General features: G+C 42.8%; 1 protein-coding gene across 1 annotated transcript; it reads right to left on the bottom strand.

Moving 5' to 3' along the window:
• Positions 1-475: 475 nt before the first annotated feature.
• LOC147731403 (uncharacterized) lies at positions 476-27,930 on the bottom strand. Its single transcript, XM_086954192.1, has 4 exons — positions 27,574-27,930; positions 27,073-27,462; positions 26,472-26,544; positions 476-576 (listed from the first exon to the last, which is right to left on the bottom strand). Exons 1-4 carry the CDS (start codon positions 27,928-27,930, stop codon positions 476-478), a joined length of 921 nt encoding a protein of 306 aa, XP_086810318.1.

Here is a 27,930-nt window from a genome sequence, read left to right as displayed (position 1 = left end):
TTGAATAGTACCGCTGTATATTTGTTACTACTTTTTGTGTATTTCAGTGTGCTGGGCTTCACGTTGTGGTCACATTGCACTAAATGGCCTGTTTGTTTAATGTTTTGATAAATTCAAGTACATGAGATTGTTTTCGACTAGCTGGTGGTGGTATTTGTAAATTCATTATCATTATGATTACTTGAATGCATGTGACTTCCACCCCACTTAAAGGAAAAACTGCAACTCACAGGAAATTAAAGAAGGTGATAGGGTTAATTGTGGCTCCAGTTTGAAAGTCCATAAACAAATAAAGCAAGGCATTAAACATGACATCCTCTTGTTTAGCTCCCATTTCATCTTCTACCTTCCAGAAACCCACCTGGAAACTCACCTGTTCAAACGTCACCTACCATATGGTATTGTCTTCCCCGTCCTTCACTTCAACCCCATTGCATAGTCTTCCTCTGAGCCCACAGCTGTAGTCTTCCTCTCTTCACCTTTTCACATCCATTGTCACTGGATGTTCCACTGTCATAATGTATTTGTTTATTTCTGTGTAAAATGCTCCATTGCGCTCGTGGAGAGGTCTGTGCCCTACAAATACCAAAATAAAAACTTAAGTCAATAAAACTTTTCATAAATCAAGAAGTGCCCGTGCAGTTATGATTGTGAATTCTTTTGAAATGCCACAAAAGTCCCAGCATCTCTTTGCAAGTACTTTGAATGGCATCATACAGAATCTGTGAATCAATCTTCGGATTTTCAATGTCCTGCTGCGTTCAAGGATTGCAGTCAATTACTTCATTAACGATCCCACTGCTCTCTTTTCAATCTCATTTTCATCTTTCTTCATTCCAATTTCACTTGTTTTCGATCTGTCATGCAGACTGGATGTTTGACACAATTCATTCGGCAGCGTCTGCTACATATAGTGAATTCAATTAAAGGTTCATTGTGTATTGACTGAACTACAACATCCCAGTTTTGCAATATTAGACTTGAAAGGACCTCTCAGCACTAGGGTCCTGGAATGCAAGGGGGGTGCACCATTTCAGGAAGTATGGCCTTCATCGATATGCAACTCTCTTTAAACTTTAAAGGCTGTAAATAGAAAGGCATGCCTACAGAACATCACTGATTGATTAGGAGCAAACTTCCTAATATTGAACATGATGGATAGGCTGTTCCTAAGATACCATCACCCTACATTTCTGCCAGCCTGGTGATACTGGTTGGCCATGGTAAATCAACCCAGAATTCCGGAAGTAAGAGCACCCAAAATTATTTACACCAATGTTCAGATAACAATGTGTCATTTAATTTGGACGCATGGAGAGTCTGCAACATTGACCACTTGCTAAAAAACAAAGGGGCATATTAGCAAGGCCCATATCGTCACTTTAGCAGAACTTTTTGCCGCTAAAGCGGCGATATATTTATCGCCCGATCAGCAAGCTGTAGCTAACAGCAGTTAGCAACAGCTTTAGGCAATAGCTACCGGTTTGGGGCCCGCTTTGCATGTCAGCCATATTTATCGCTAATGACATGCAAAGTGGGCGTACCCAAACTGTTAGCGACTGAAAGCAGTCGCTAACACAGCTATCGCCTATTAGCAAGGCAGGCATAGTGATAAAAAAAAATTGTGCTAAGCGCAATTATCGCTACAATCTAACGCCTGCTAAAAAAACACTTACCTGTTTATCGGAGGTGGATTGTCAGGTTAAGTCCCCATTGGCGTTAATGCGTGAATATCGCTGGATTTCCAGCGATATTCACGCATTTCGCCGCTATCGCTGGATATTTTAGCACAATGGAGAAAAACGTTGCTAATAGCATGTTTTCTCCGCTAACATATCCAGCGATATGCAGCGATAAAAAAAAATGCGCTAAGCGCATTTTGCGATAAATATCGCTATTCCTTGCTAATATGCCCCAATGTGTGTTATGACAACAGAAAAATAGAGCACGTAATTGTAACGTAAAAATAAAACAGTGTTTTTGTACTATAGTTACAAGAGAACTGGATGTGATCTAAAATAGACGACCATAGGATATCTGAGGCCAGTCTTATTCATTGTGCATTAAAGTTTTACAGGAGGCATTGAAGTGGAAGACTATGCAGCAAGGCACTAACCAAAGAATTTTTGAACAACCAAATAATAATCCAGTAGTACCTCGTTATGTACTCTTAAATGATTTTTTAAAATATCCAGGCCGAGATCTTTGCCTACTCCTTTCCTATCTCTTACATGCAGACTTCTCTCCCGTGAGTGTGGCCAACTCTGCACACATAAGTATATGTTTTTGAAGTAAATGTGGGAGGTGCAAAGAGGAGTGGTACAAAAATGGGAACTAACTAGTACTAATTGAGATACGCTGAGGGAAATTTGAGGAGGAGCACGGGGAAGCAAATGTAGGTATAAAATAAAACCTGCATAAAGGGTAAGGCAGTTGCTATTCTCCAAAGTTGCACCAACATCTACAGACCAAACAGGCTGAAATCTACTCCACCAAAGTCTTGAAGTAAGTCACACTCCACAAATGGACAGTCATTGACACTGCAAGGAAATCACATAGAAAGCATTTGAAAGAAGGCCGAGTCTAGCCATGTAGGAAGATTGCCACTTCTAGGTGAAGCTCCAGGAGCCGGTGGGGAAGCAATTGGACCATGTCCTGCTTGAAAAGCCCAGTTGTGTCTCTATGTCTAGGTTTGAGGTGCATGCATTACCACTGAGTGCTGTGACTGACTGCCCGATTCTAGAGGCCCAAGACTGTGAAGGCCATGCAGGAATGGAAGTTATTGCAACACACAGCAGTAGTACTGCAGTGACTGTGCAGGCTCTCAGCTACAGGTCGATCTAAGGCAGTAACATCTTGTCTGATGCCCCAAAATCTCTTAATGTAGAACGAGCCCGGAGGTGACCACTTTCTGAATGATCTTTGCAAGAAGTGAGACCCCAGTGACTGAAAGGTAACTAATCTGGTGCAATCCCTGTTTTTCCTGGAGAAGGAAAATTCAGCCTAAGTATCTGCCAAAAACCAAAGCCCATGATTGGGAACAATCCCAGACAGGCATGCTCATATTATTGATAACCAAATCCACCTCTGTCGGCCACAATTAGAAGACGGTGATCCACAGAGGGGCTTCCGCCTTGCCATGGAACACTTCAGAAAAGAGAATGAAGAGGGCTGCGACACCCAAGAGCAAGATGGAGGATGAAGTATGTGAGGGCAGGGATCCTGGGGCTCTTCAGGTTGCTTAAGCACTTCATGCTGTTGCCTGTAGCTGAGAGCCACAAGGAATAATGGGTCTTTTCGGGGCTTCCGTTTGCACCCCTACAGGGTGATTTGGCATAGCCCTACTCTTGCCAAATGTCTTTAAACTCTATCGTAAAAACTGGCCTGCCAACTTCATGGACTCATTCAGTAATTATGCTGAGTTTTTAAAAGGGAGACACATCCAACCCAAAAAGGTATAGGCCCATCACCCTAATTGAATACTCAGCTAAAATTATGGGACAGCCACTGCTAAACAGGTTAGAAGAATGGCAAGGGGAAAAGAAGATTCTACCAGAGGCTCAATATGGGTTGAGGAAAGGTAAAGGTACAACTCACTAATGTTTAAATGTAATGATGGCGACTGCCAAGTATACGATGGCAAAGCAAGGCCAACTCTGTATGGCCTTTATGGACCTCTCCACTGTGTTTCACTGTATGGCCCACAGCAAGCTGTGGGCCATCATGGAGAGCATGGGAGTAGCTGAACCGATAATCACTTTTTATAAGGCAGCTGTATGGGGGAGTCACAGCAAGCGTGCAGTATGGGAATCAAGGGGAATGTACAAAAACCTTTAATATCTAAAAGGGCGTGAGACAAGGCTGTGTCCTTTCTCCTTTTTTATTTGCCCTTTATACTAATAAATTGGAATTGGTATTGGTAGAGAGTGTGAAGGACATCCCATACGTAGAGTCTGCCCCCGTCCCAATACTCCTCTATGCAGGTGGCGCAGTGCTCTTGGCTAGAACTCCAAGGGCACAGCAGAGATTCATAGAGGGATACATATGCTTTATGGGAAGCTTGGCTCTATATGTCAACAAGACTAAAACATTTGTCTTAATTGCAGGAGCAGGCTCTAAAAATCCCCAAGATTCTTCATAGGTAACAAAAGATTAAAAGTGGACGATAAATTCTCTAATCTGGGAGTTCTTTTTGAGCTCAAATTAAACAAGAAGGACATGGTGTCAAACAGCCAATTTTATGGAAAAAAAGGATTCTGCACTTTTTAGATTCTCAAAATAATTTCGCTCAAAATCTATCCTGGAGTTGCTTAAGATGTATTCAGCTAAAGCAAAGGCTATTACCCAGGGCAGGATTGGCCATAGCGGGCACCGGGCAATCCCCGGGTGCGCCGCACGGGTGGGGGCCGGTTTTGGGCCTCTGGGTGCCGTTTTTGTTACAGGGCCGTTTTTTATGCTGCAAAAACGGCCCTGTACCAAAATCGGCCGGAAACCGGCCTCCCAAAGTGCTCAAAGCCCCCTCCCCCTCCTCGGAGCCGCCCGAGCACTTTGCCGGGGCCGGTTGTGATTCCCAGTCTGGCCCTGCTCTGCTCTTACCACATATGGGGCTGCAATGTGGGGCATGGCGGGAGTTGGAGAGCTGCAGCGCGTGGAGGATGCTTTTTTGTAAAAGACTATTATCCGCTCCCCCACTTGCTCGAATTTCATCTGCCACATTGAAATAGGTTTACTTCTCATCAGTGATGTGACTAAACTGGCTCCTATACTATTGTGGCACTCAATATTGAAAAGGGAAAGTGACAAACTGAACCAATCAGTGGCGACAGACATTTAAAAAATGGACCATGCACTCAGAATTCCATGGTTAAGTTATAGAAAAACCACTCTAACATTGCAAGGCCTAGGTAAATTGTATGACACCCCATTATTGTGTGTCACCTTCCTGAAGCGTAAACTTAAAGAACTGTTCGTGGGTAAGGTGGCAAATGATAGAGCTGTCAAAAGCAAATAAAAAGGAACAATAATTTTATATCAGAAGCTACATCCTGTAAAGCAAGGTGCACTTTCATATCTGGGCTTTGTTCCAAACTTACAGCATCGATTTATTTTGATACGATTCCGTTTAAATGTTATTCCGCTTATGACTGGTTTCCCTGAAAATTCATATTCACTGAATCAACTGTCGCCCTGTCCCAGTGATGGAAAATCTACACAAACTATTATGTATTTTTTTATTCTTTTGCTCTTTATATACCTTAGGGAGAAAAAAATATATTGTTCCCTTTCTACACAAATATGGTTTTAGACAGTGTCTGCCAGCTCTATCTTTTATTGAGCAACTAGACAACATAGGTTACACCATTGCTCATTTTCTCTGGGCAGTTATTAAACGCCGGCAACTGTTATAGTCATGATGATTCTCACTAGAATAAGTATTTTTTTAGCCCTGTCAGTCTTGCAAACAGTCTACTATAATGGGATGGCGTACAATTTTAAATGACTAGAGGAAACGTAAGGGTTTAGACGTTTATACTATTTCATAGACCTGAATCCGTATTAGACAGGTTATAAAGTAATTATTCTTTTGACTGTAGTAGACTGCTTGTTTAGGGCACTGTTTATTACTTGCACATTCGTGAGAGCACTCTGAACTTTATTAACCAGATTGTGTTCGAGTACCAAAATGTTTTACTTATTTATTGTACTTTTACGCATTTTAATAATGCAAAATAAAGTTCTTTGGACTGACTGACTGACGTGGTTCCTCCCGGCCTAGTCCTAACTTCTGATATTTAAGAGTGAGGGAGTTCAGTTTGATCTTCAAAGTAGTCATAAAGGATTGGACAGCTTAGGGGAGGGGGGCATCTTTACTGGCACTGTCCACGCTAGAAGGTGGTCATGATGTTCATGACAGTTTAGTTTTACAACTCACGCTTTTGTCATTAGAGCCAGACGAGGAAAACAATTTCAAATCCACAATACGAGTAATATCCCACTTCCAGAATGTCTGCTGAAGAGGAATCTTTGGAAGTTGTTGTTTGTTTCTGTTGCTTTTTTTATTGTGATTAATTAACGCTTTAATATATGTTTCTGTCTACACATTGTTGCTTCTTTAGGTGTCCCATGCTCCACAGATGCAAATTAGGGAATCAAAAATTAGTGCATTTAAAAATGGGATACTTAATGAAAATAACACAGCTTGGGAGTTTGATAACGTGAGGTTTTGCTGCCCTGAAATTCCAATAGACCCCTACCTTCTGAATGTTTAATAACAGCATCACTTAAAGACATATGCCATGCCATTGCTTTGCTTTCCTTTACACTGAGGGGGAAAGGGTGATGGCAGGTGTAGAGAAGGTAAGGAAGGATGGATGGATGGATGGAATCGTTTTGCAGATTTTGTAATTGTACTTCATTCCCGTGTAGCCAAGAAATGCCTGGGATGTTATGTTGGGAGGCCATTTCTTAGTGCATTGTTGAAACGGTGCTGAGTTGGTATTTGGCCTGTGGGCCTGTGTACTGGAATTATGCAGCATGGGAAGACCAAATTATGACTTTCTGTTAACTAAATTAGGCAGCAAGAAAAGGAAAATGATGTGGTGTAATGCAGAGCATTTTGAAGCAGTCTTACTTCCCTATTTTGTCATTTTTAGGTCTCTAGTGCGACAGTGCATGTGCCGCTTGCGCCTGCACTCTCGCTTGCGATAGTACTATGAAAAACTAGGGACTTGCAGCAAGCCGATTGTTAACAAATTGTTGGCTTAAGCCAGGTGCGCAACACCCATTGGGGTCATGGAGCTTCAGCCCTCCCCGTCGTGTGTGTCAGCCCGGGTGGAGACAGCTTCGCGGGCTGGGGAGCCTCTAATTGCAGCCGCACCCGAGTACTTAACAGGTCTTTAAAAGACAATTAACTTGTAAATTATGCTTTTGTTGTGTGTTCGCCCCTTCTTACAGCCACTCTGTCTATGGTTGGTAGAAGTACCCACCCCCCTCCCCCTCCCCCCCAAAAAATATTTTTCAGCCCCCCACCCCCTCCCCAAATTTGCCTCTAGTTGCCCGCCTGGCTTAAGCGACATTCCTATTTGCTGTCTTCTAATTGGGCAGGGCTTGCAGGCGTCATCTCCTCTTCTAATGTGCATCGCATTTACCAAGTACTGGTTGCTTTAGCTTGATTAGGGTCCTTCTGCTGCTGCTGTGCGTCAGGTACTACTTTGATTTTTTTTCTTCTTCTTCCCTCCCACCACCCTCCCACTGTCCACTGTGCTCATTCCATTCCACCCACAACTCTTCCATTGTCTGTGTTCTTACTACCACCCACCCCACCAGTTGCCTGTTGTCCATTTTATTTCCTCCCCACGCCCGGTTGTCTGTGCTTATTCTCTCCCATCTAACCCTCCACCCTCACATTGTCTGTGTTCCTTATTTCCTCCAGTCCCTACCCCCCATTGACTGCGTTTTCCCCTGTAAGAAACAAAAACGTGCTATGACTCTGCCAGCGCTGGTCGTGTCATAGCAATTCTTTCCCTAACATTTAGCCACACTGCAATACAATATGACTAAAAGAAATTGGCAAACCCAATAGCTCTCACATGAGCCGATTGGCTTTGCCAGTGCTTGTTATACAGGATAACGCCTAAGGGCAAATGTTTTATCCAATGAATATCAGTTTAACATCAATCAGCAACTGAAAGGGTACTTGTCTTTGTGCGACAAAAGCCCTGCTCCTGCATGCAGTCTCGGTTTGAGTACATTTTGATCCATTTGAGCCAGAAACAGCTTTTTATGTCGAAATCTGCAAACCATGCAGAAGATACTGGTTTGTGTGGGAAGTGTCAGGAATCCGTAATTATGCACAATCACATAATTCCAGTGGCCCAGCCTATTAGGGAGGTGCTCTGTGTGCTGCCTGTGGGTTGTGTGCTGTAATAAAGGTGCAGTGAGCTTGTCATTGTGCTTAGGTATGAGTTGTTGTAGAAAAGTGTTTGTATAGATGCTGGCGCGACTGTGTAAACTGGTACCTACCATTTACTTAAGCAGTGGGCTGCATCATTAAATGATGTGAATGAAAATCGCCACGTTTTTAAAACTCTTCGAAACTCCAGATGGTTTTCTATTAGTCTTATTAGCTGGCTGGGTGGAAGAAGGTGGAAGGGGCACATTGGGTGGAATTGGATGGATAGATTTATGGATGGATGAGAGCATCTATAAAATGAGCTTTTCTAGGATGATTTAACAAAATGTCGACACAACCACTGTCACAAAGCTCTCATTGTTACACAGAATCACGGATTGCGTGTTGATCAATGTAAGCCACTGAATGAAAGGAGTGGATGAAATGCAGAGACGAAGGGGCATTCATCATTTCTGAAACAAGACCCAAGAAAGCAGCAAAAAACACAGAACAAGCACAAAGCAGGGAGCACAGGCCATATGGAATTTCAATGAATCACTTACGGAAGCACATCAGCTGAAGCAGCATGGAAGGGAAGGTAGTGTGCGGCTCCCTCACTTCACTCCAGAATACATAAGCAGTCATCCATCATTAGCAGCCTCGGCAGGGCTGTGCCAGGATGAGGCATTAACCCAGTTTCTCTCAATACCAGTGACACCTGATTGATGGAGCGCCAGGCCCTTCTGCTTGTGCATGCACAATCTTGTACCAACATGCACTGCACTCTTTCTAGATTGTACAAATGAAACACATCAGAGAAGGGCTCTAGCTAACTGTTTCCCTCCCATGGATGTCAGTAAGAGTAGCCAGGGGAAGCACCGGATTGTATTGTTTTTCAATATTTATATAGCGCCTACGTTGATCACTGAAGGGTTGCCTACATGGATAGTATGCTACACTGTGTAGGATGTGTGGTTGGAAGTGTGTTGTCTTTGTTTTGATACTATTGTGATGATCACCGAATTGTGGCCACCGTGTTATGGAACGCAGCGCTTAGCAGTGTGATGGATGAAGAAGTGTGAGAGGGGAACAGTTTAGGTTTAAGTAAACTATCAGCTTCGAACAGCTCTGCAGGTTCCTTGATGGTGTTTGCTATGCTCATAATCCACAGTTAGTTACACAGGGATAGCCATTTTCAGATTTTTGTTTAACTATTAATGTCCTGAGCAGGCATAGGATGGAGAAAGTCTTAGGGGCCTATTAGGATGACGGGCGGACTTTGTCCGCCTGTCATCCTAGCGGGGAATAGGACCGCCTGCCATAAGGGCGGGGGTCCCGTGGGGGGTATTAGGATGTGCCCGCCACAGTGGCGGGCACATCCTGCTTTTTAAGTATTGTGGCGGGCAGTGCTCTCAGCACCGCCCGCCACAATGCTAAAAATGCATTACAGCATCTGCATAAACAAAGCGGCAGGCACCGCGGGGTGCCTGCCGCTTTGTTAATGCAAATTAAGCGGGGTACCCCCCCGTGTGCACCCCCCACCTCTGCTTCACTCTGGGGGCCCACAGGGGGCCCACAGAGTGAAGACTGCATGCCTTTCGGTATCCGATTTGGGACATCCTAATATGGCTGGCGGTGTCTATTAGACACTGCCACCATATTAATCCTCTTCCTCCTCGGCCGCAAGGCGACCGGGGCAGAAAAGCGGCGGGCGGTCTTTCAATCCACCGTGGTTTCCCCCGCCATTTTGATATGGCGTGGGGGAATTAGAACAAGATGTCGGATGGATTGCCCCCGCCAGGCTGGAGGGGGCTACCGCCAGCCTGCCGGGGGCAATCCGCCCGACATCCTAATGGGCCCCCAAGTGACAAATCTGCTGGGAAACCCCATATATGATCGTCATTGTGAGATGCCAACAAGAGGTCATAGTAAGCACCTTACTGGGACCTGCAGCAGTGGATTAAATTAAAGTTCTCTGTTGCCCAGTCGCATGTGGCAGATTTGTTCAGTTATACCATGCCTGTTCAGTTGGTGATGGGTGTTGGTTTTTACTGTGTACTGATAGAGTGCCCGGTGATGGACATGGCAAAGCAATTTTGTCTTATGTGAATGTGAGAAAGTCAATCAGTATAAGGAAATTATTATGCAGTCTGCATGCACTACAATTTACTGATCGACTGCTGAACAATATGATATTAGTATTAGTGTGGGCCATAATGGTTATATGTTGTAATTGCATCAGAACTGAAAACCTGCTGAGGCATTGAAGTACATCACGCCAAGCAGCACACTGCTTGGCGTAATGTGCAGTGTTTTTTTCAGGGGTTATTGTTGATAATTAGGGCAAACAAGTATGTGACAGAATAAGCTGTGATCAGAGAGAGGAGACATGCAGAGGATGGATGTCGGGTTCATTTGAAAGAAAAAAAGGAGAAGCTGCATTCGGAAGTTTTAAGTCATGGTCAATTTTCATGGGCATGCAAAGAAGGCTTTTTTCAAAATTGCAAGCAATTTTAGGTTGCAAAACTGTAGAAAGAAACTCTTTCTTGCATGTGGATAATGTAATTCGTGGCACTTTAGAAAAACACTCGTATCAAACAAACAACTGTTTTAGGAAGAACAACGGATCAGTTCAAAGGCTGGAATCATAAAGTAATGGCTGATCACATGTGTAGGGAAAGATCAAGAGCATTCAGCTGTGCTCAAAGGCAGCAGTAACCTCATGATCATAGCAACTTGAGATTATATGGACTAAATAATGCAAACATTGAAAAGGAGATTCTGCAAAGGCTGAAGAGGATGTCTTCTGATATTCACCCTTAATGTCTGGATCACAGCAGTGATTACGAAAGTGAAGTGGGATCCATTTTGAATGCCCCTGGTTGTGGCATGGTACAAGATGGGGGTAAGAATAGTTTTGTAGACGGCAGAACTTTATTGGGGGCATTTCTGTGGCTCAAAGATGAAGGCACAGATAAGTAAGTGAAACTGATGTAGAAACCTAGTAGTTTCACGAAAACATGTTTCCAAAAGGGTTCTGATTGCTGCTACTTGAAAAAGTTTAATGTAAAATGTATCTTTGGAGCCCGCATGGTGTAAAACCGAGAGCCATTGATGGACGAGTAATTCCCCTGTGAAGGTTATATCCAGATATCCTTGAATGACCTGATTAATGTAATGTTCTGTATGTTATTACTCCAGTTTAAGTGAGAACTTTGGGGAGGGAAGCATGTGATGTAAAGCATTGACCTTTTGGATAATAAGAACATTTGGTAAGATTCATAGTATTTTGAAGAGATATTTAAAAGAGTATAATTTGATTATGTTGTACTTGTAATATTGACACATTGATGTTTGGTGTATAATACAAGGATTATTCAGTTCAGTAGATAGAACAAACTAAAATACTATTTATTGCACTTCACACGAAAATTCCAAAATTTAAAATCAGCCATCCATTTATTTAAATCATAGTGACAGCCAAGGGGCTCAACTTGATCCGAACTTTAGGGGAGCGGGCGCTAGTACGTCAAGCCTCAGTGGTGGGCCTACCACATCACTTAGAAACATCCTCAGAGCCAGTATGATAGCACACATTGCCAATATGTCTGGGTTTAATGTGCTAACGCATGCAAACAGCATTTGTGCACGTCTGTGTTTTCAAGCATGAGCACATTACAACCAGATCTGTTGTTCTGGGTGGGATGGAACATGAGGAAGAATATTGAGGGGATTGCACTGTAATTAATTTAAGACATCCTAGATTTACCAAAGTCCTTAAACAGAGTCGTTTTTACACACAGTATCAGGATTGTCTCCCTACAGTATTTCTATCCCCCCATTCTTTCAGGTTAGCTGGCACAGGTCGGCCTGCCACAAGGTCTCAAGTGATAGCTCAGTGGGAGGCTTTGGGGACTGCTCTATTATTTAATAACAGGTTTGCGCCTTTGTGCAGGCTGAATGAGAACAACTGACTGATGCCGCCACAAGCTGGTCCACTAGCCCCAGGCACCAGAGTTCATCAGGTTGAGACACTGCCCTGTGTAAAACCCTGAGTTCACGCACTCCTTCACTGAAAGTTATGACATGGAACATTGTTGGGCTCAAGTCAAAAAGGGACGATAGAGGTGGTTGGAATGCTTTGGGGACATCACATTGTAGCCATGCAGGAAACATGGGACACTGAAAACTCTTTTTATATAGATGGGTTTTCCTTGTTTTTTAAAGCTGCGTCCCCTTCTGCTGTGGGGCATTCCAATGGTGGTCTTCTTATTTTAGTTTCCCTTAAGATTCCCTGTACTACCACCTTGGTGAAACATAGCTCGCCAAACTTATTGGCAGTTGAGCTGGTGTTTAAAATTAACCCACCTTTGTTGAAGGTGAATTTTTATAATTCCTTTAGCAGGCGTTCAGAAACAGAACACATCCTTGTTCTGAAGCAGCCTCTGGAAATCTATGGGAATGAAAGGGCTGCTTATTACCAGGTCATAATACTGGGTGAGTTTAATGTAAGTTTATGCCAGCAAGGCAGCGTCTTTGCAAAAGGATGATTAGATGTAATTCCTGTTGTAGAGCACTTTAAACATTCAGAGCAAGACAACATGTTGTATGAGTTAGTGGCGGCTAAAAACTTGCACTGTCTGGAACAGACAGAAGAGGGCAAAGCTCTTCCTTCTTATATTGCTAGGGGCTGCTCCTCTACTATTGAGTTGATTATTTTATCTGACCCTCTGGCCTCCGTACTTAAATCCCTGAGTGTACCCTGGAATCATTTTAGTGACCACAACCCCATAATGTTGGTCCTGGCCTGGGAATTCGACATGGGTGAAATACGATCTGTGTATTAACATCCTTAATACTAAGGACCAAGCCTGGAGGCTGAAGTGGGACAGAGTGATGCCTGGGGCATTTTGAGAAAACCTCTACACAGCAAATGCGGGAAACATTGCACTTTGCTTGAAAAGTGGCATGCAGGAAGGATGAGGAAGTTCTTGAAGCCTTTAGTAGACTTTGTGAGCAAATTGCCACAAAACCTTTGGCCCACGGTAAACATGAGAACATCAAAGAGGAAAAGTAGTTTGATGGTAGCTGCTCTAGGACTCATAGGAATTTAATGGCGGCCTTGAAGCCGTGGTCCAGGGACGGAATCAAGATTAGGGCATGCAGGAAAGCGTACAAAATAGTAACTCTGTGGAGGAAAATGGAAATCAAGGACCAGGCCCGGGAGGAACTATTATAAACCTGCATGTTAACTAACAGTGCCAAATTCTGGGAGATTGTAAATAGACCTTTCTTTGCAGGATCAGCAAATTCCTGGGTTGACTACACTATTGCGCCAAACGAATAGGTCACCCATTTTGAGGGAATTTTGAGGGAATGTATACTGGGTGGGATGTGGAAGGCCCTGATATCCTGTGGGTGCCAGGGAGTAGCATCTTACCATTGATCTTAAGCACAGACAAAGTATGTAAAGCCATCTCTGCTATGGCAGGACGGGGATTCCCCTGATCTCCATAAAGCCGACCACCAAACCTGAGCCATGGTACTAACTTGCATCTTTAATGCAGCCGGCAAATGTGGTTTCCCTTCTACTTGGTCCAGTGCTATTATCTTACCTATTTTTATAAAAAGGGGAGAGGGACGATACACTCTGCTATCACCCCAGTTCTCTTTTAGATTCAGCCACTAAAATCATCGGGAAGGTTGTTCTGGGGTGTCTAACTTCCGGGCTCGACAACACCAATGTAATATCTGATTTGCCATATGGTGTTAGACAGGGGAGAGGCATGCTGGACTAGTGCGTAAACCTGCAGTTCATCGTAAACATACAGTAGCCAATAGGGTGATGCCTGCACTTTGGCTTTCAATCGAGTTAATAGATCCAAGCTGTGGTCTCTTCCCTTGTATTTGAGTATAGAACACAAGTTAGTGGACTTTTTACATATCTGTCAGCCTGGGTGAGTTATGATGAGACCAGTACCTTGTCTGCATCCTGGTAGGTTCAGAGGGGGTAAAGCAGGGGTGCATTTTGGCACCCTTACTATTTACACAATATATCAACAAACTGGGGGAGGTTTTGGAAGCCTCCTATAAGGATATTCCCAGAGTGGGCCCTAAATTAATTCCGGCTTTACTATACACTGGCGATGCAGCACTTGAAAGCCTTTATAGAATTCATGCATTGCTTAGACCTGTCAACAAACTACACCAAATAACATACAATGACGATTGGCTGTCAGAAAACTGCTACGTCTATGTTCTTTGGTAAAGGGGTTGAACTCACTAAAGTTTCAACCTTCCCTTATCTCAGGGTACTCTTTAATGATAGTGGGTCCTCGTATGCGTGCACAAAAATCCCTTAAAATAACACCCTAATGAGGGCAGTAGGTGTGACAATGGATTTTGCCAAGAAACCTGGGGCTAAACTTGTACAAGCCCTGCTAAAGGCATACTGAGAGAAGTGTATTCCAATGGCAAGCTATGGGTTTTACTTTGGGGGTACGAAGATAGTGGGGATTCTATGTGATTGAAAACAAATTCCTGCACAGTCTCCTTGCTGTTCCTGTCCGGTACTCCATGGTTTTATGATTCATTAGGAGGTGAGCTTACGTTGTATCACTGACCACATTGATTTGGCAGCCATCATGCATTGGTATAAAATTTGGTCTATCCCAGCCATTAATTTAAATCAGCTTGTAATTGAGATTTGTAGATGCACTGCATATTCTATTGGCTTAGTTATGTCAAGAAGATGTTGAAGAGTGTGGGTTGTATAGAATCGTTTACTGATCCCAGCCAAATACATTCAAGGGAGATGCAGGATATAACAAATATGTTTTATTCTGTTGGCAATGTGAAAGAGGAGATAGGGGGCTTTCTTAACCCACTGTGAAACAATACATTCTGTTGAAAACATGCCCCCGGGGAAAACCCTATTTGTCCTTTCTTATTAATGCCCATCATTGTTTTTATTAGTAAGGTTCAGGTTTGATATGATACACTGGTCTTTAGCTGTTCCCAAATGATTTTATAAGCTGGGTGACTTAAAACCGTATTCCTGTGACAATTTATCTGAGCAAGATATTGTACATTTTATGTTTTTTTGTGATTTTTATCAGTTATTAAGGTATAGATGCATTCTTCCACTGGTAAGAAAAAAAAATTGCACAAGTAAGACAAGCTTTGCTGTACTTACAAATGTTTTCTTCCCCCTTAGTTTACTTTGGGGTCGCAAGCTTTCTTGTCGGTGCACTTAGAGTCAGAAAACATGTGTTCAATGACTAGAGGTTAATAGAGTTTAAAAAAAAATATTTTAGGCGATTAAAGTTGCTTAATGCCATTCTCATATTCTTAAGGATTGTACCTTACGTATCTGGTGCTGTAATGATGCATTTGCACTTTATGTGATTGTTTGATGTAGCCTATGCTCCAGTGCTATATTGCAATTTTTCCAGAGATTTTATACTTTACATTATTTCATTGATGTAACTAGATTGATGGTTTTAGGTGTCCCCGAATATATCCTGCTAAAATAGTGGACCCTAACAAGGAGTTTTTTTGTCAAATTGTTATTAGGGTGAGCCCCCTACATTGTTTATCAAAACCACCAATTTTCTAGATATTGTTTAATCTGCGATTTGCACATATTATCGTGGAATGTTATATATATAAATATGGTAGTAATGTATTGTAATTGTTTTTCTTCTGCACCATGTTTTTGTTTCAAATTAGTACATTCATGTCAAGGTATGTTCGTATGTACAGGTGTATCACGTAGCGATATGTGTTGGTGTTTATATTGTGCTTTTATGGCATATATTAGCAGAATAAAGAGCTTTTGACTCACTGACTATTAGTTTTGCCAATCATTTGCACTCAAACACTAAGCACTGCTGGAGCTTTCAGAGTATTCACAACACCTGCGAGCATCAGATGTCTGAAAGATGGTTGGTGCAGAGCGAGTACTGTGCATGTGTGCATGTCTGACACTCAGAAAAGAAAGCTCTAAAGCCTTATTGGAAAAGTGTCTCCTCTTACTAAAACCACTAATGACACATACGAAACAAATACTTCAATGGAACAAGAAGATATGCATGGGAGTTCTCCCAATAAACACAAGAAAGTGCTCCCACAGACATCAAGAAGTAGACGTATATGAACCCTGATAAAAGTGTGACACGTTCATTGGGATAAAGACAATTATATAAGACTTCAATTTGAATGTCACAAAATGAGTGAGGGTTCACAAAGAGCTCAAACTGAAGGAGCATTCACAGAGAAGAGTAAGCGGGATAACTTCACAATGTTTACATTCATATGTGTTTATATTTTTATAGCACAAACTTAGCTGGGGAGCAATGGAGCATTGTATATTATAGAGAGCGTTGGAAGCCAAAGCAAGATTGCATAAATGAAGTGAGGGTTTACATTTTTGAATAACAGACAGTTACAAGCAATTAAGGTTTCATCAGAGACTAAGGGCCTGATTATTAACTTCGCGGTTGGGATACTCCGTCATCAACGTTATGGATATCCTTTCCCCCAAATTTCAAGGTCCATTGGATATTGGAAATTGTAATTTGGCAGACCGGTTATCCATAATGTTTGTGATGGAGTAACCCTGTCACCAAAATCATACTCAGACCCCAAGTGATTTGCCCAGACAGGATAGTTTTAGGTCAGGTGCCAAGCTGGATTCACAACCAGGTCCCCATGTTGACTTAGTTACTACACGACATCTTCTTCCTTAGTTGATGTATTAAAACATTTAAAAAAAAGGTTTACAGTTGAAAATGCTCCCAAAGCTCCCCTTCACCAATCCTTGTGAATGCATATTATTTGAATATTTTACTACAGGCATTATGATGTGTTCTGCATGATGTCTAGTGAGTAGGCCGAATACAAATTATTATGGTAAGTAGTCATTAAACAGGAGTAACAAATGCAAAAACCACAGTTGGGGGACAGAATGCAGAACAATGTCATACATTCACCCCAGTACAGAGATCTGGGCCTAAATCTATCGTTTTTTTGCACTCCACACCACCCCAGTTCAGACATGGCCATATGCAAATCAGTCTGACCCTGTGCCTCATGGCAACAGTCCGGCCCGAACTGCCAAGCCATGCCTTCCCTGGACAGGAAACAAGCTTCCGAGGACCGGTTTCTGCCTATCAGCCGTCTTCAGCCCGGCTTGCTTGAATCCAGTGGTGTGGAGTGCATGTGACTCACGTCTGAGCATACCCATCCCACTCGGGGTGACAAATGCAAAAACCACAGTTGATGGACAGAATGCAGAACAATGTCATACATTCACCCCAGTACAGAGATCTAGGCCTAAATCCAACAGGGGTAACACTTGACTATATTGTCTCTCGTTTAAGGTTCAGTTTTGTCTATGTGCGTATGCATTATGGGTTAAAGTATAAAGTGATATGCAACATAAATATTTACGTAGTTCAAAACAATGTAGGGATTTATAAATAGTGATGCATCTCCATTGTACCTATCAGTGTGGAACAAGGACCATGGTCCAGATGATGAGTACCTTTTTTTACTGGGGTATTTTTTATTATTAAAAATAATACCTGAAGGATTGATGAATGTTTTTTTAAAACTTTGGCAATACAATCATTTCTTGAAATAGCTATCAACTGCTGTGACAGGAAAGAACCAATATTGCAAATTACAACTTTAAAGCCAGTTTCTGCTTGAGACCCGGAAGTTAAATATCTTTCACAAAAATACAGATAAATGCCAGGGCCAAATTTGCACTCAGTCACATTTTATTTTTCTCTGAATTAAATGGGGTTGGCTAAAGATGGCAAAATGTAAATGTGCTCATGCTGCACCAGAAATTAATTAAGGTAAAATAATGTTGTTAGCCATGCTTATGAAGGAGCCGAAGCTGTATAAAAATTAGATGAAATCTTGCAATAGAGAGCATCAACAGCACAAGATACTTAGCTGCAGGATTAGAAAGGGAGATATGAGGATAACCAGACGGATACCTGGGCAAAAACCCATGTATGTTGGAAGGTGTGAGCATGCCCATGAGCCTGTGGTCACTCACACTAGTATGCTGTAGCTCCAGCTGGTTGGCACCACCTGCCCCACCAGCCAGTAAGGAATTCACGTTCCTCCACCTAAACAGATGCTGATGATCTCTCTCAGGAAGATGGAAAAGATAGCCAGTAAGCTAGGGGAGTGCTTAGACCTTGTGCCTGTTGGGGGAACCATGATCACCGGAAGAACCCAGAGAGTCCGCCTTCCACCATTCAAGTCCGAGGCCACTGAAGTCATCTGTGGAGTACCACAAGGATCCTCACTCAGCCCCACACTCTTCAACGTATACATGAGCCCCCTCGCAGCCATCGCCCGCCAACACAACCTCAACATCATCTCTTACGCGGATGACACTCAACTAATCCTTTCTCTCACCAATGACCCCAGCACCGCCAAAACTAACCTACACGAAGGAATGAAAGAAGTTGCCGAATGGATGAAACAAAGCCGTCTGAAACTGAACTCAGACAAAACAGAAGTCCTCATCTTAGGTACATCCCCCTCTGCATGGGACGACTCTTGGTGGCCGGAAGCCCTTGGAAAAGCACCCATCCCGACAGACCACGCACGGAACCTAGGCGTCATCCTGGATTCTTCACTCTCAATGAACAGACAAGTCAGCGCCGTCTCCTCATCCTGCTTCAACATTCTTCGCATGCTCAAAAAAACATTTCGCTGGATCCCCACCGAAACCAGAAAAACAGTCACCCACGCTCTGGTCACGAGCCGACTGGACTACGGAAACACCCTCTACGCAGGTACTACCGCTAAACTCCAGAAGAAACTCCAACGAATCCAAAACGCCTCAGCCAGGATCATATTAGACATTCCGCGCAACGAACATATCTCTGGTCACCTGAAAGACCTCCACTGGCTACCCGTCAATAAGAGAATCACTTTCCGACTGTTAACCCACGCACACAAATCACTCTACGACATCGGACCAGAATGCCTCAACTCACGACTGTCCTTCTACACCCCCCCCCGCCAACTACGCTCTTCCAACCAAGCCCTCGCCACTGTACCTCGCATCAATAAGACCACCATGGGAGGCAGATCCTTCTCATACCTGGCTGCCAAAACGTGGAACTCACTCCCCACTGACCTTCGCCTTACTCAGAACCACCTAGCATTCAGAAAGCAACTTAAAACGTGGATATTCGACAAATAATCCCCCTCCCCTTCCTAAGCGCCTTGAGACCCTCTGGGTATGTAGTGCGCTATATAAATTATCTGACTTGACTTGACTTGACATCAGATCCCGAGGCTGCTGAAGGTAATCCCTCCACCTGTGCCCTTGAAGTTGGCCTACTCTGACAGGATTTATGCTTAACACATCCATTCACTCAAATTGGGGTTTGCCTGCTGCAATCAAGCCTGGAGAGGTGGTACCACAAGGAGCGATACCTGGATAGGTCGAATGACTGCATTGTTCATGATGTCATGATAAAGTATGGCACTGGCTTGAGTTTTATCCATTGACAGCAGTACTGACCATATATAATAGCACCGGAACACACTTGCAGTGACAAAGGCACAGGTTGCAGTGAGCGGCAGCATTAACCCCATGCGCGCTACGTGTTTACCCGCTGTGCGCTGAGTTTTTTTTTAAAAACGCGGTTCATGACGAGCTCAGCTCGTCATGAGCGTCGAAGGGGTTAAGACCTGCAGGCACTGAAGGCAAGACTCAGTAACAGCAGCAAGAGTCAAGGATATGAAAAAAGTAGATGTGTCATAACAACAACACTCAATGTCTCCGCTTCAGAGATTTCAGGATATGTCAGAAGCATCTCTAACAGCAACTTAAGTATACAAGTGCATTTCAATGGACTTAGAAACCGCTCCAAAGACTGTGGGTAACTGTATCCTGTGATGTACGTGTTCTGTCAGCGATAAAAGTTTACACTACAGCTTTCTTGTTGTGTCTGTTCTAAATGGATGTTGAGCTTGTCCTGCTACCGAAACCAAAATGTGTGTTGCTGTCAAGGATCAAGGAGCACCTCTTCTGTGAGGAAAGAAAGCTTTCTCTGTAGGGGCCTGTATGTAGTGAGCTGGCATTGCTGCTGCCCAGGACACACATGTTCTTTAAGAGAGGGATGCTTACTGTGCTGTCACCTAAGTTGCAACTGCTCCTTAAGGAAGAAAAGCTTGCACTGCTGCTGTCCCATCTGTACTTGTTCTGTGAAGGAGATGCATGTTTCTACTGATGCTCATCTTGTACCTGTTCTGTAGGAAAGCATTCACAACAGCTGTCCTTTTTGTACCTCCTATGTTTGACAGCATCTGAGCTGCTCCTACTTCTGTTGCCACATGCCCAGTACCTATTCTTTGTGCTAGGGATGTTGCCAAAGTCATGATGTGTCTCTGGTATATTTTAGAGATACGTCTAATAAAAATGAGCTCTCCAAAATCCAAAAAATAACTTGTCAATGCTTTTCTTTATATGTGATCTTAATAAAAGAACAAACTCACCAAAATATGTGAATGAGTAATGCTTGATGTCCCACGTGAAACACAGTTCAAAAAGTGACAATACAACTTTGTGCAATTCTAAAGAATGGTTGCCGAATGATTGTTATATGTGCAAGAGCTTCACCCCACACAGTGCTTAGTTTATAAAAAGAAAACAAATAAAAACATATGTGCTGTTACTCAGGATGATTCATTGTGTCTGCAACATCCATGACTAGCAATGCCACCGGCCACTGACAATGTGACAGTCAGACCTCTAGTGAAGAAGAGAAAAAATGTAATTGGTGAAATGTACAGTAAAGTTTGCTTTAGCACAATTTCTTGCTGCTTGTTCACGTGCCACTCACTCAGCCATCTCCTGAGTAACAGGCTTTCTCTCCTCATTCCCATCTTAGTCACATTCTCCTCATTTCTTTTTCTCTCTTTCGACCCTCCTAATTCTCTTTTTATTATCTATGTCTCTGAACTCTCACCGTTGATTAGAAGTTTCAACCTGTATCCAACATCCTATGCTGATGACACCCAGCTGGGGATCTCTGCAGTAGACAATGACGTCAACTACGCTCTAAGACTACATGATTGTTTGATTGCCCTGAGCAGCCGGATGAGCAAACACTGCGTGAAACTGAACTCAAGCAAAACAGAGGTGCTACTGTTTGATAACTTCTCTCCAGTTTGGTCTCCTTCCTGATGGCCAGACAGCCTAGACCCACCCCCACTCCAGTAATTAAAGCCAAAACTCTTGGTTTTATCATGGATGAAAAACTTGATTATGAGACCCGGGTGTCTAAGGTAGTGTCCTTCTCTTTCTACACTATTAAAATGCTGAGGAAAATCCTCCTTTTTATTCTCAGAAACACCAGGAAGAATGTTGTGTCATTGCTAATTCTGTCCAAGTTGGATACTTGTAACGGCTTATACATGAATCTTCAGGTCAGATTACTTAGGAAGCTTCAGGGGGTACAGAATGCAGCTGCCAGACTGATCCTGGATGTTCCCAAATATCAGCCAATAGCAGCAGGCATTGAGGATCTTCATTGGCTTCGGGTGTGCCAGTGAATTGTATTTAAGGCGCTCTGTGTTGCTCAGAGAAGGACCAAGAGTTCTCTGGATTACTTTTAGTTGGTACACTCCTAGTAGATCTCTTCGATCTGCCAATGCCAGATTGGTTACCACCGTTAGAATCAAGAAAGCGAGTTGGGGAGGTAGGAGTTTCAGCTATAGTACAACCAGGCTGTGGAACTCTCTTCCATAATATCTTAGTACTTCTTGCATTTAAAAAAGAACTTAAGACCTAGCTTTTCAGAAGCTATACCTCAGCATAGTACGTTCATGATCCTGAAAGCGCCAAGACACCTATGGGTATACGCGCACTTTACAAGTTTCAATTACATAGCATATGTTCTCTCTCTTCTCTGTCACTATTCTCTATCTTGTATCTCTAACCCTCTTTTTCTATAATTTCTTTCCTCAGTTCCTTTCCTGTCCCTCTCACCCTCCATCCTACCTTTTTCCTCTTCACTCACTTTCAGAGACAGGCTATTTCAGACACTAACCACTCCCACAGACTAGGAGCTTGTGACTGGTATCTCAATCCCCACAGAAGTCCAGCTTTTACATGGTAGCAATGAATTCTGAAAGAGGGGAGCTCTACCTGTGAACTAACTCAATACAATCTATGAATCAACACAACTCTCGCTGTGCAGGGGCTCAGCTCAATGCATTCAGGGACTCTGTTCTGGTTTAATGCAAGTTATAAACTGTCTACAAATAAACTGTGCATAATATCTGTAGGGGCTCAACTCCATCTTTGCATAAACTCCGCTATATATGTGAAGGGGGCTTACGACTATGGATACAGGGGCTTTGCTGTAGTGTTATAGCCAGAGCTGCCGTCTTTGGAACCGAGGAACCAGGTTCAAGTCTTGGCTCAACATTTTTTTAGAAAAATCTTTTGATTGATTTTTCATCATAATCAAAGATTACATATTAACCAAACACACGGACCATTACATTACTGCATTCTTCATCCATGTGTAAATAATACATATTCAAATAGATACTATGCTTTCCAAATATGACTTTGAGGAGGGAGAAAGATCTTATACATTCATGTTTGTGAAGCTACCTCAGTATCACGTACATAATCTGTGAAGTATTTCCAATAGTCTTTTGGGCGAGATCTACCCAGTAGTTCTTCTTCATATGTTAATAACATGTCTCTGCAATAGGTCATATCTGTCATCCATTGTTTAACACTCGGGTGAGCGCCCCACACCAGCATTTTGATACCTGCCGTTTAGCTAATAATAATGCTATTACCCAAAATTTACATTTTATAGCTCTCACAGCGTGCACAATTCCCAATAGGCAGGTGCGTATATCGCAAACAATTTCTGTTCCCACCATTACTGCAACTATTGAAGTTACCTTCTCCCAGTATTCTCGTATCTGTGGACAGTTCCACGCATGGTGAATAAAGTCAGCCCCATCCAACCCACATCTCTTACATATTGCCTCCGATCTCAGACCATATCTATACAGTTTCGCATGAGTGTAGTACGTTTGGTGCACATATTTGAAGTGCAAAATCCTCAAATTACCATTAGGTGTAAGCATCTGAACTAACGTACACATGGTAGTCCATTCCTCCTCCGTGAGGGGGACCTCCAGCACTTCAGTCCATCTCGCCATAGCCTTATTAGTAGTGTATGGAATTTTGTTTTGTGCTGCTGAGTATAAACGGGAGACTAGATGTGTGGTATTTGTTGAAGTCAGCATTAGTTGGAGGGTATTTAAAGTGAGCGGTTCCTCAGGATAGCTTGGGTATAACTTTTTGATGGCTTGCTGCAATCTGTAATAAGTGAAGTGGAAAAGAACGTCTGATTTTGGATGTATGTAAGGTCCTGCAAGGGCCGAAATTTCCCTTCATTATAGAGGTCACCTAAAGTATTTATCCCCACCTGATGTAGTAGCTCAATGCCCACCTTTTCCACAGTTACAGAGAGGTCTGGGTGATGCAGCAGCGGTAGTGCCGGAGCATATAGTGGTATCTTTTGTGCGAGCTTCCCCAGCCTTCGCCATGCATCAGTGGTTGCGTCTATTGTATTAATGTCTACAGCATGCAATGGTGGGCGTTTATGCATGATAATGGCTGTTACTGGTATAGGTATTGCGTCTCCTTCCTCCACTGCTGTATGTGTCAGGTATGGTGTTGTATGATACCAATATGTGACATATTGTGCTTGCGAGCATAGGTAGTATAGTAGGAAATCTGGTACACCATATCCTCCCCTAGAATATGATAGCGTTAGTGTTTGAAGCTCCACCCGTGCCTGTTTGCCAGCCCATATTAATTTGAGTACTAATGCTGTGATTCGTTTAAAAACCTCTCTAGGAGGAGATATGGGGATGTTATTAAATATATAAAGGAATTTGGGTAATATATTCATTTTCACAATCGTAATTCGGTCTGCTAGGGAGAGTGGTAATTGCATCCACCGGTTAACTTTATCCTCGAGAGATGATATAACCCTCCCAAAGTTAGTGCATATTACCAGCTCCGGATTTCTATGCTACCACACTCCCAAATATTTAATTGGTTCCACTTGCCATTCTAAGGGAAAGTTGGTGGGATGCGGCTTTTGTAGAATCGGTCAGTGGAATGATTGACGATTTGGTCCAATTTATCTGGAGGCCTGACTATCTTCCAAATTTGATGTATTCCCTCAATAGTGGCGCTAAATTTTGTTCAGGGTCACGGACATATAAGAGCATATCACCCGCGTACAATGATATATGTAAGGGTCTAGACGGAAATTGTAAAGCAGAATGGTTGTGTTTTTGTCTTACTAAACACGCCAGGGATTCTAGGGCCAAGGCGAATAGTAATGGGCACCCCTGGCTCGTTCCTCTCGCTATGTTGATTTGGTCTGAAATATATCCATTTACCCTGATTCTAGCCACCGGCTCCATGTATAATAGTTTCACCCATTGTGTGAACATCGGGGGAAACCCCATTCTATCTAGTATCGTTAGTAGGTAAGACCATTCTATTGAATCAAACGCCTTAGTGGCATCTAACATAATCGCCACTGCCTTAGTGTTGGATATTAAATAGTGTGAAAGTGCAAAGAGAGTTCTTGTGTTATGTGAGGTGGCCCTGGATGGTATAAAACCTGCTTGGTCCGGAAGTACCAGATTAGTCATGAGTGGCTGTAACCTGACTGCAAGGATCTTTGCTAATATTTTATAGTCGACATTGATCAAAGACAGAGGTCTATATGAATCACATATTTCAGGACCCTTAGCTGGCTTCAGGAGAGCTATTATCACCGCCTCTCGTAGCGTCGGAGGCAGTATTTCCTGATCAAAGGCATTACCATAGATAGCTACTAAATGTGGGGCTAGCATGTCAACGTATGTTTTGTAGAATTCACACGTGAACCTATCCAGGCCAGGTGCTTTTCCCTTCGGCAGTGATTGTATGATCTCTGTAACTTCCTCCACCGTTATCGGCAGAGATAAATACGCCCGCTGATTGTCTGAAAGCCACGCATTGGCTACATCCTCAAGATAATCAAGTACTTCTGCCGGTGGTGCGGTGGATTGTGATGTATACAGTTCACTATATGTTTGGGCAAATCCTTTTAAAATGCTCTCCACATCTGTGGTTAACGAACCATCTCTCTCTTTTATTTGCAATACTGTCTGTGGGCCTCGCCCTTCACTAATCTTGGACGCCAGAACCCTACCTGGTCTGCCTCCCTCTCCAAAGTTCCTAGCATTTGATCGCTTAGTAATATATTTAAGCTCATCCTCCATGAATGATTGATGCTCCGTGACCACCTGTCTTAGCTCTCTCAGTAGGGCTGTATTCTGTGTGTGCTCGTATTGGGTCTCAAGCTCTTTCATCCGGGTTTCACATCTGGCTAGTTGTCCCCTTATATCTCTCAATATTCCTACTGTCGTGCTAATGCATACCCCTCTTAGGGTAGCTTTAAATGCCTCCCATACAACTCCCGGATCATCTACAGTTGATGTATTTAGGTGGAAATAATCTCTTATTGCCGTGGCTATGGTGTCGTTATAACATAAAAAGGGTGCCAGGGCTCGGATTTAGTTCACAACTGCTTTTTATTTAGCAGCTATGTACCTTCGTTAAGCAGATTCCGAAGGCTCGTGTATTCATTCATACATTTCTTTAGAATTTAAATTATTTACATTTTTCACAAACGTCAGAGGTTTAAACAAACCCAAAACAATTGAAACAATACAAACGGACATAAATCATGTATGTGATACTCTGTGAATAGTGAATAATAACATTCATTGACAATTACACATAACTATTCCAACAATAGAGCAACTCAATTTGGTACACCTGTACTTATTTTTCTACTAGTCCTAATGACCCAGCGTACATATTTGTTAGAACTAGACACATTGGGCCTTTCGTAACTTTTGCTTAAATCGCCCTATATTTGTGTGCATGGATGCTCTGATCCGAACCACCAAGGTATGGGTTCCCTTGAAACAGCCGAACAGCCGACGCGTTTCCAAACCCTTTATTCTGTTAACAGGGTTCTTCCTCAGGGTTGAGCTGTGTACCTGCGGTGTAAGATTTGGGAATATTTAGTATCTCCTCTTCTCTAATTTGTTTAGCTAGTATGTTGTAAAGAAAATGGAGGGAATTACCTCATCTTTCGAAAATGTTCACTATCGCTTTCGTGCACGGGGCGTCTGATTATCCTTCAATATCGCCATTGCCTGGACAATAAATCAAAGGATGGCATCCTGATGAGTTTCTCACCATATGTGAAAGTTTAATACTACACATTCTGTAGCATTTATTTTTCTTTTCGTGGAAGAGCCAGCACTTACTTGATCTACGTTTTGAGGTTCTCAGAAGGTGCGTTGTCGGTGTATGGAGTTCTTGTTTGTTCACTGATGCTGAATGCTGTTAGGTTGGAGAAAGCTTTCGATCAATAAATGGGTGTAGCTATGTGTTTGTTATACATTAGTCTACCGCGTTGGAACTTACTTGTGAACAGGAAAAATGTGTTCTGTGTATGCGGCTCCACTTTGCTGTATTTTCTTCCTATTGGCGGGGGTCTCTGTAAGGTTAAAAGATTACCGTTTAGTGTATTTGGAGGTACGGCTGTGGTGTTGCTCAATGAGGTTCGGAGCGTTTTGTCCGAACTTCTTACCTCTTTTGAATATAACCGGGTCCGCTGTGATGTTCTCCGTGTGGCCGCATGACTGGCGTTTCGATTACCACGAGTCGACTGCTGTTATCAAACGTTTCTCTGGAACTTGTTTAGCTTTTAAATATGCTGCTAAGCATCATGGAACTTGTGGTCCTCAATACTTTTCGTGTTTGGCACTGCATGTTAACTGGGTTATACAGAGTTGGATCAAGTTATATTTTAAGTAATGGCTGGCACTTTGTTTCGCGGGGGGGTAGTGTGTTTTACGGGGGGGTGGAGGGACAGGGGGCTCAGTAGTTGGATCGTTGTAATTCGGACATTTCGTTCATTCCGTCCACCACACAGTTAAATTTGAGGATTAAGTATGCCTCTTTTTTCATCAACATGGCATCGACATTTCCTCCTCGGGGGGGGGACTTTTATTGCAGATAGTACTGTCCATTTAAAGTCTGTCTCGGTATGCTTATGCTCCACAAAGTGTTGTACCATAGGGGCAGTCAACACCTTGTGTCTGATTCTGGATCTATGTTGCGCCACTCGCTGATTTACTCGTTGAGTAGTTTTCCCAATGTACAATTTGGGGCATGGACACATAATTGCATATATTACATTGCTTGTTTTGCAATTAGTGAATTCTTTATGAAGCCATTTTGATGTGTTAAATTGAAATTCCTCCCCTTCTATCGTGTTGGCACAAGACACGCACGAGCCACATTTATGATGGCCTCTTATTGGTTGTAATTTCCATAGAGTGAGTAAATCTGATTTTGCTTGGCTAACTCCCAGGTCTGCTCTCACCACATGTTGTGCAATGCTTTTGTTTTTCTTTAGTGCGAACAATGGTTTTTCCATAGGAACTTCTGAATTAGAGATCAGGTGCCAATTTTTTTAAATTTTTGCCTTCAGATTATTTGTATATGGCCCGAATGTTGTTACACAGACTGGCCTTTCAACTGGTTTGGTCTCTTTCTTCTTTAGTAGTTCCTCTCGTGGCGTGTGCCAGGCCCGTGTGATGGAGTGTTTTAACAGTTTCGAGGGATAGCCTCTCTTACTTAGTTGGTCACTGAGTATTTGGGAGTGTGTGATGAAATCTTCTTTTCGGGAGCAGTTTCTTCGAATTCTCAACATTTGTCCATATGGGAGGTTAGCTTTGAGACTTTTGGGATGGTAGCTTGCATAGTGGAGAATAGTGTTTTTGTCCGTGATTTTGCGATGTAAGGTGGTGGTCAATTTGCTGTCTTTTGGGAAAACTACAACATTTAAGAAGGTAAGAGATGTTGTGCTGTGGGTCAT

The sequence above is a fragment of the Lissotriton vulgaris genome, chromosome 2_1 (genome assembly GCF_964263255.1).
Source record: "Lissotriton vulgaris chromosome 2_1, aLisVul1.2, whole genome shotgun sequence".
Lineage (NCBI taxonomy): Eukaryota > Metazoa > Chordata > Amphibia > Caudata > Salamandridae > Lissotriton > Lissotriton vulgaris.
The sequence above is the reverse complement of the archived record's forward strand: the minus strand, read 5'-3'. Positions and strand labels throughout refer to the sequence as shown.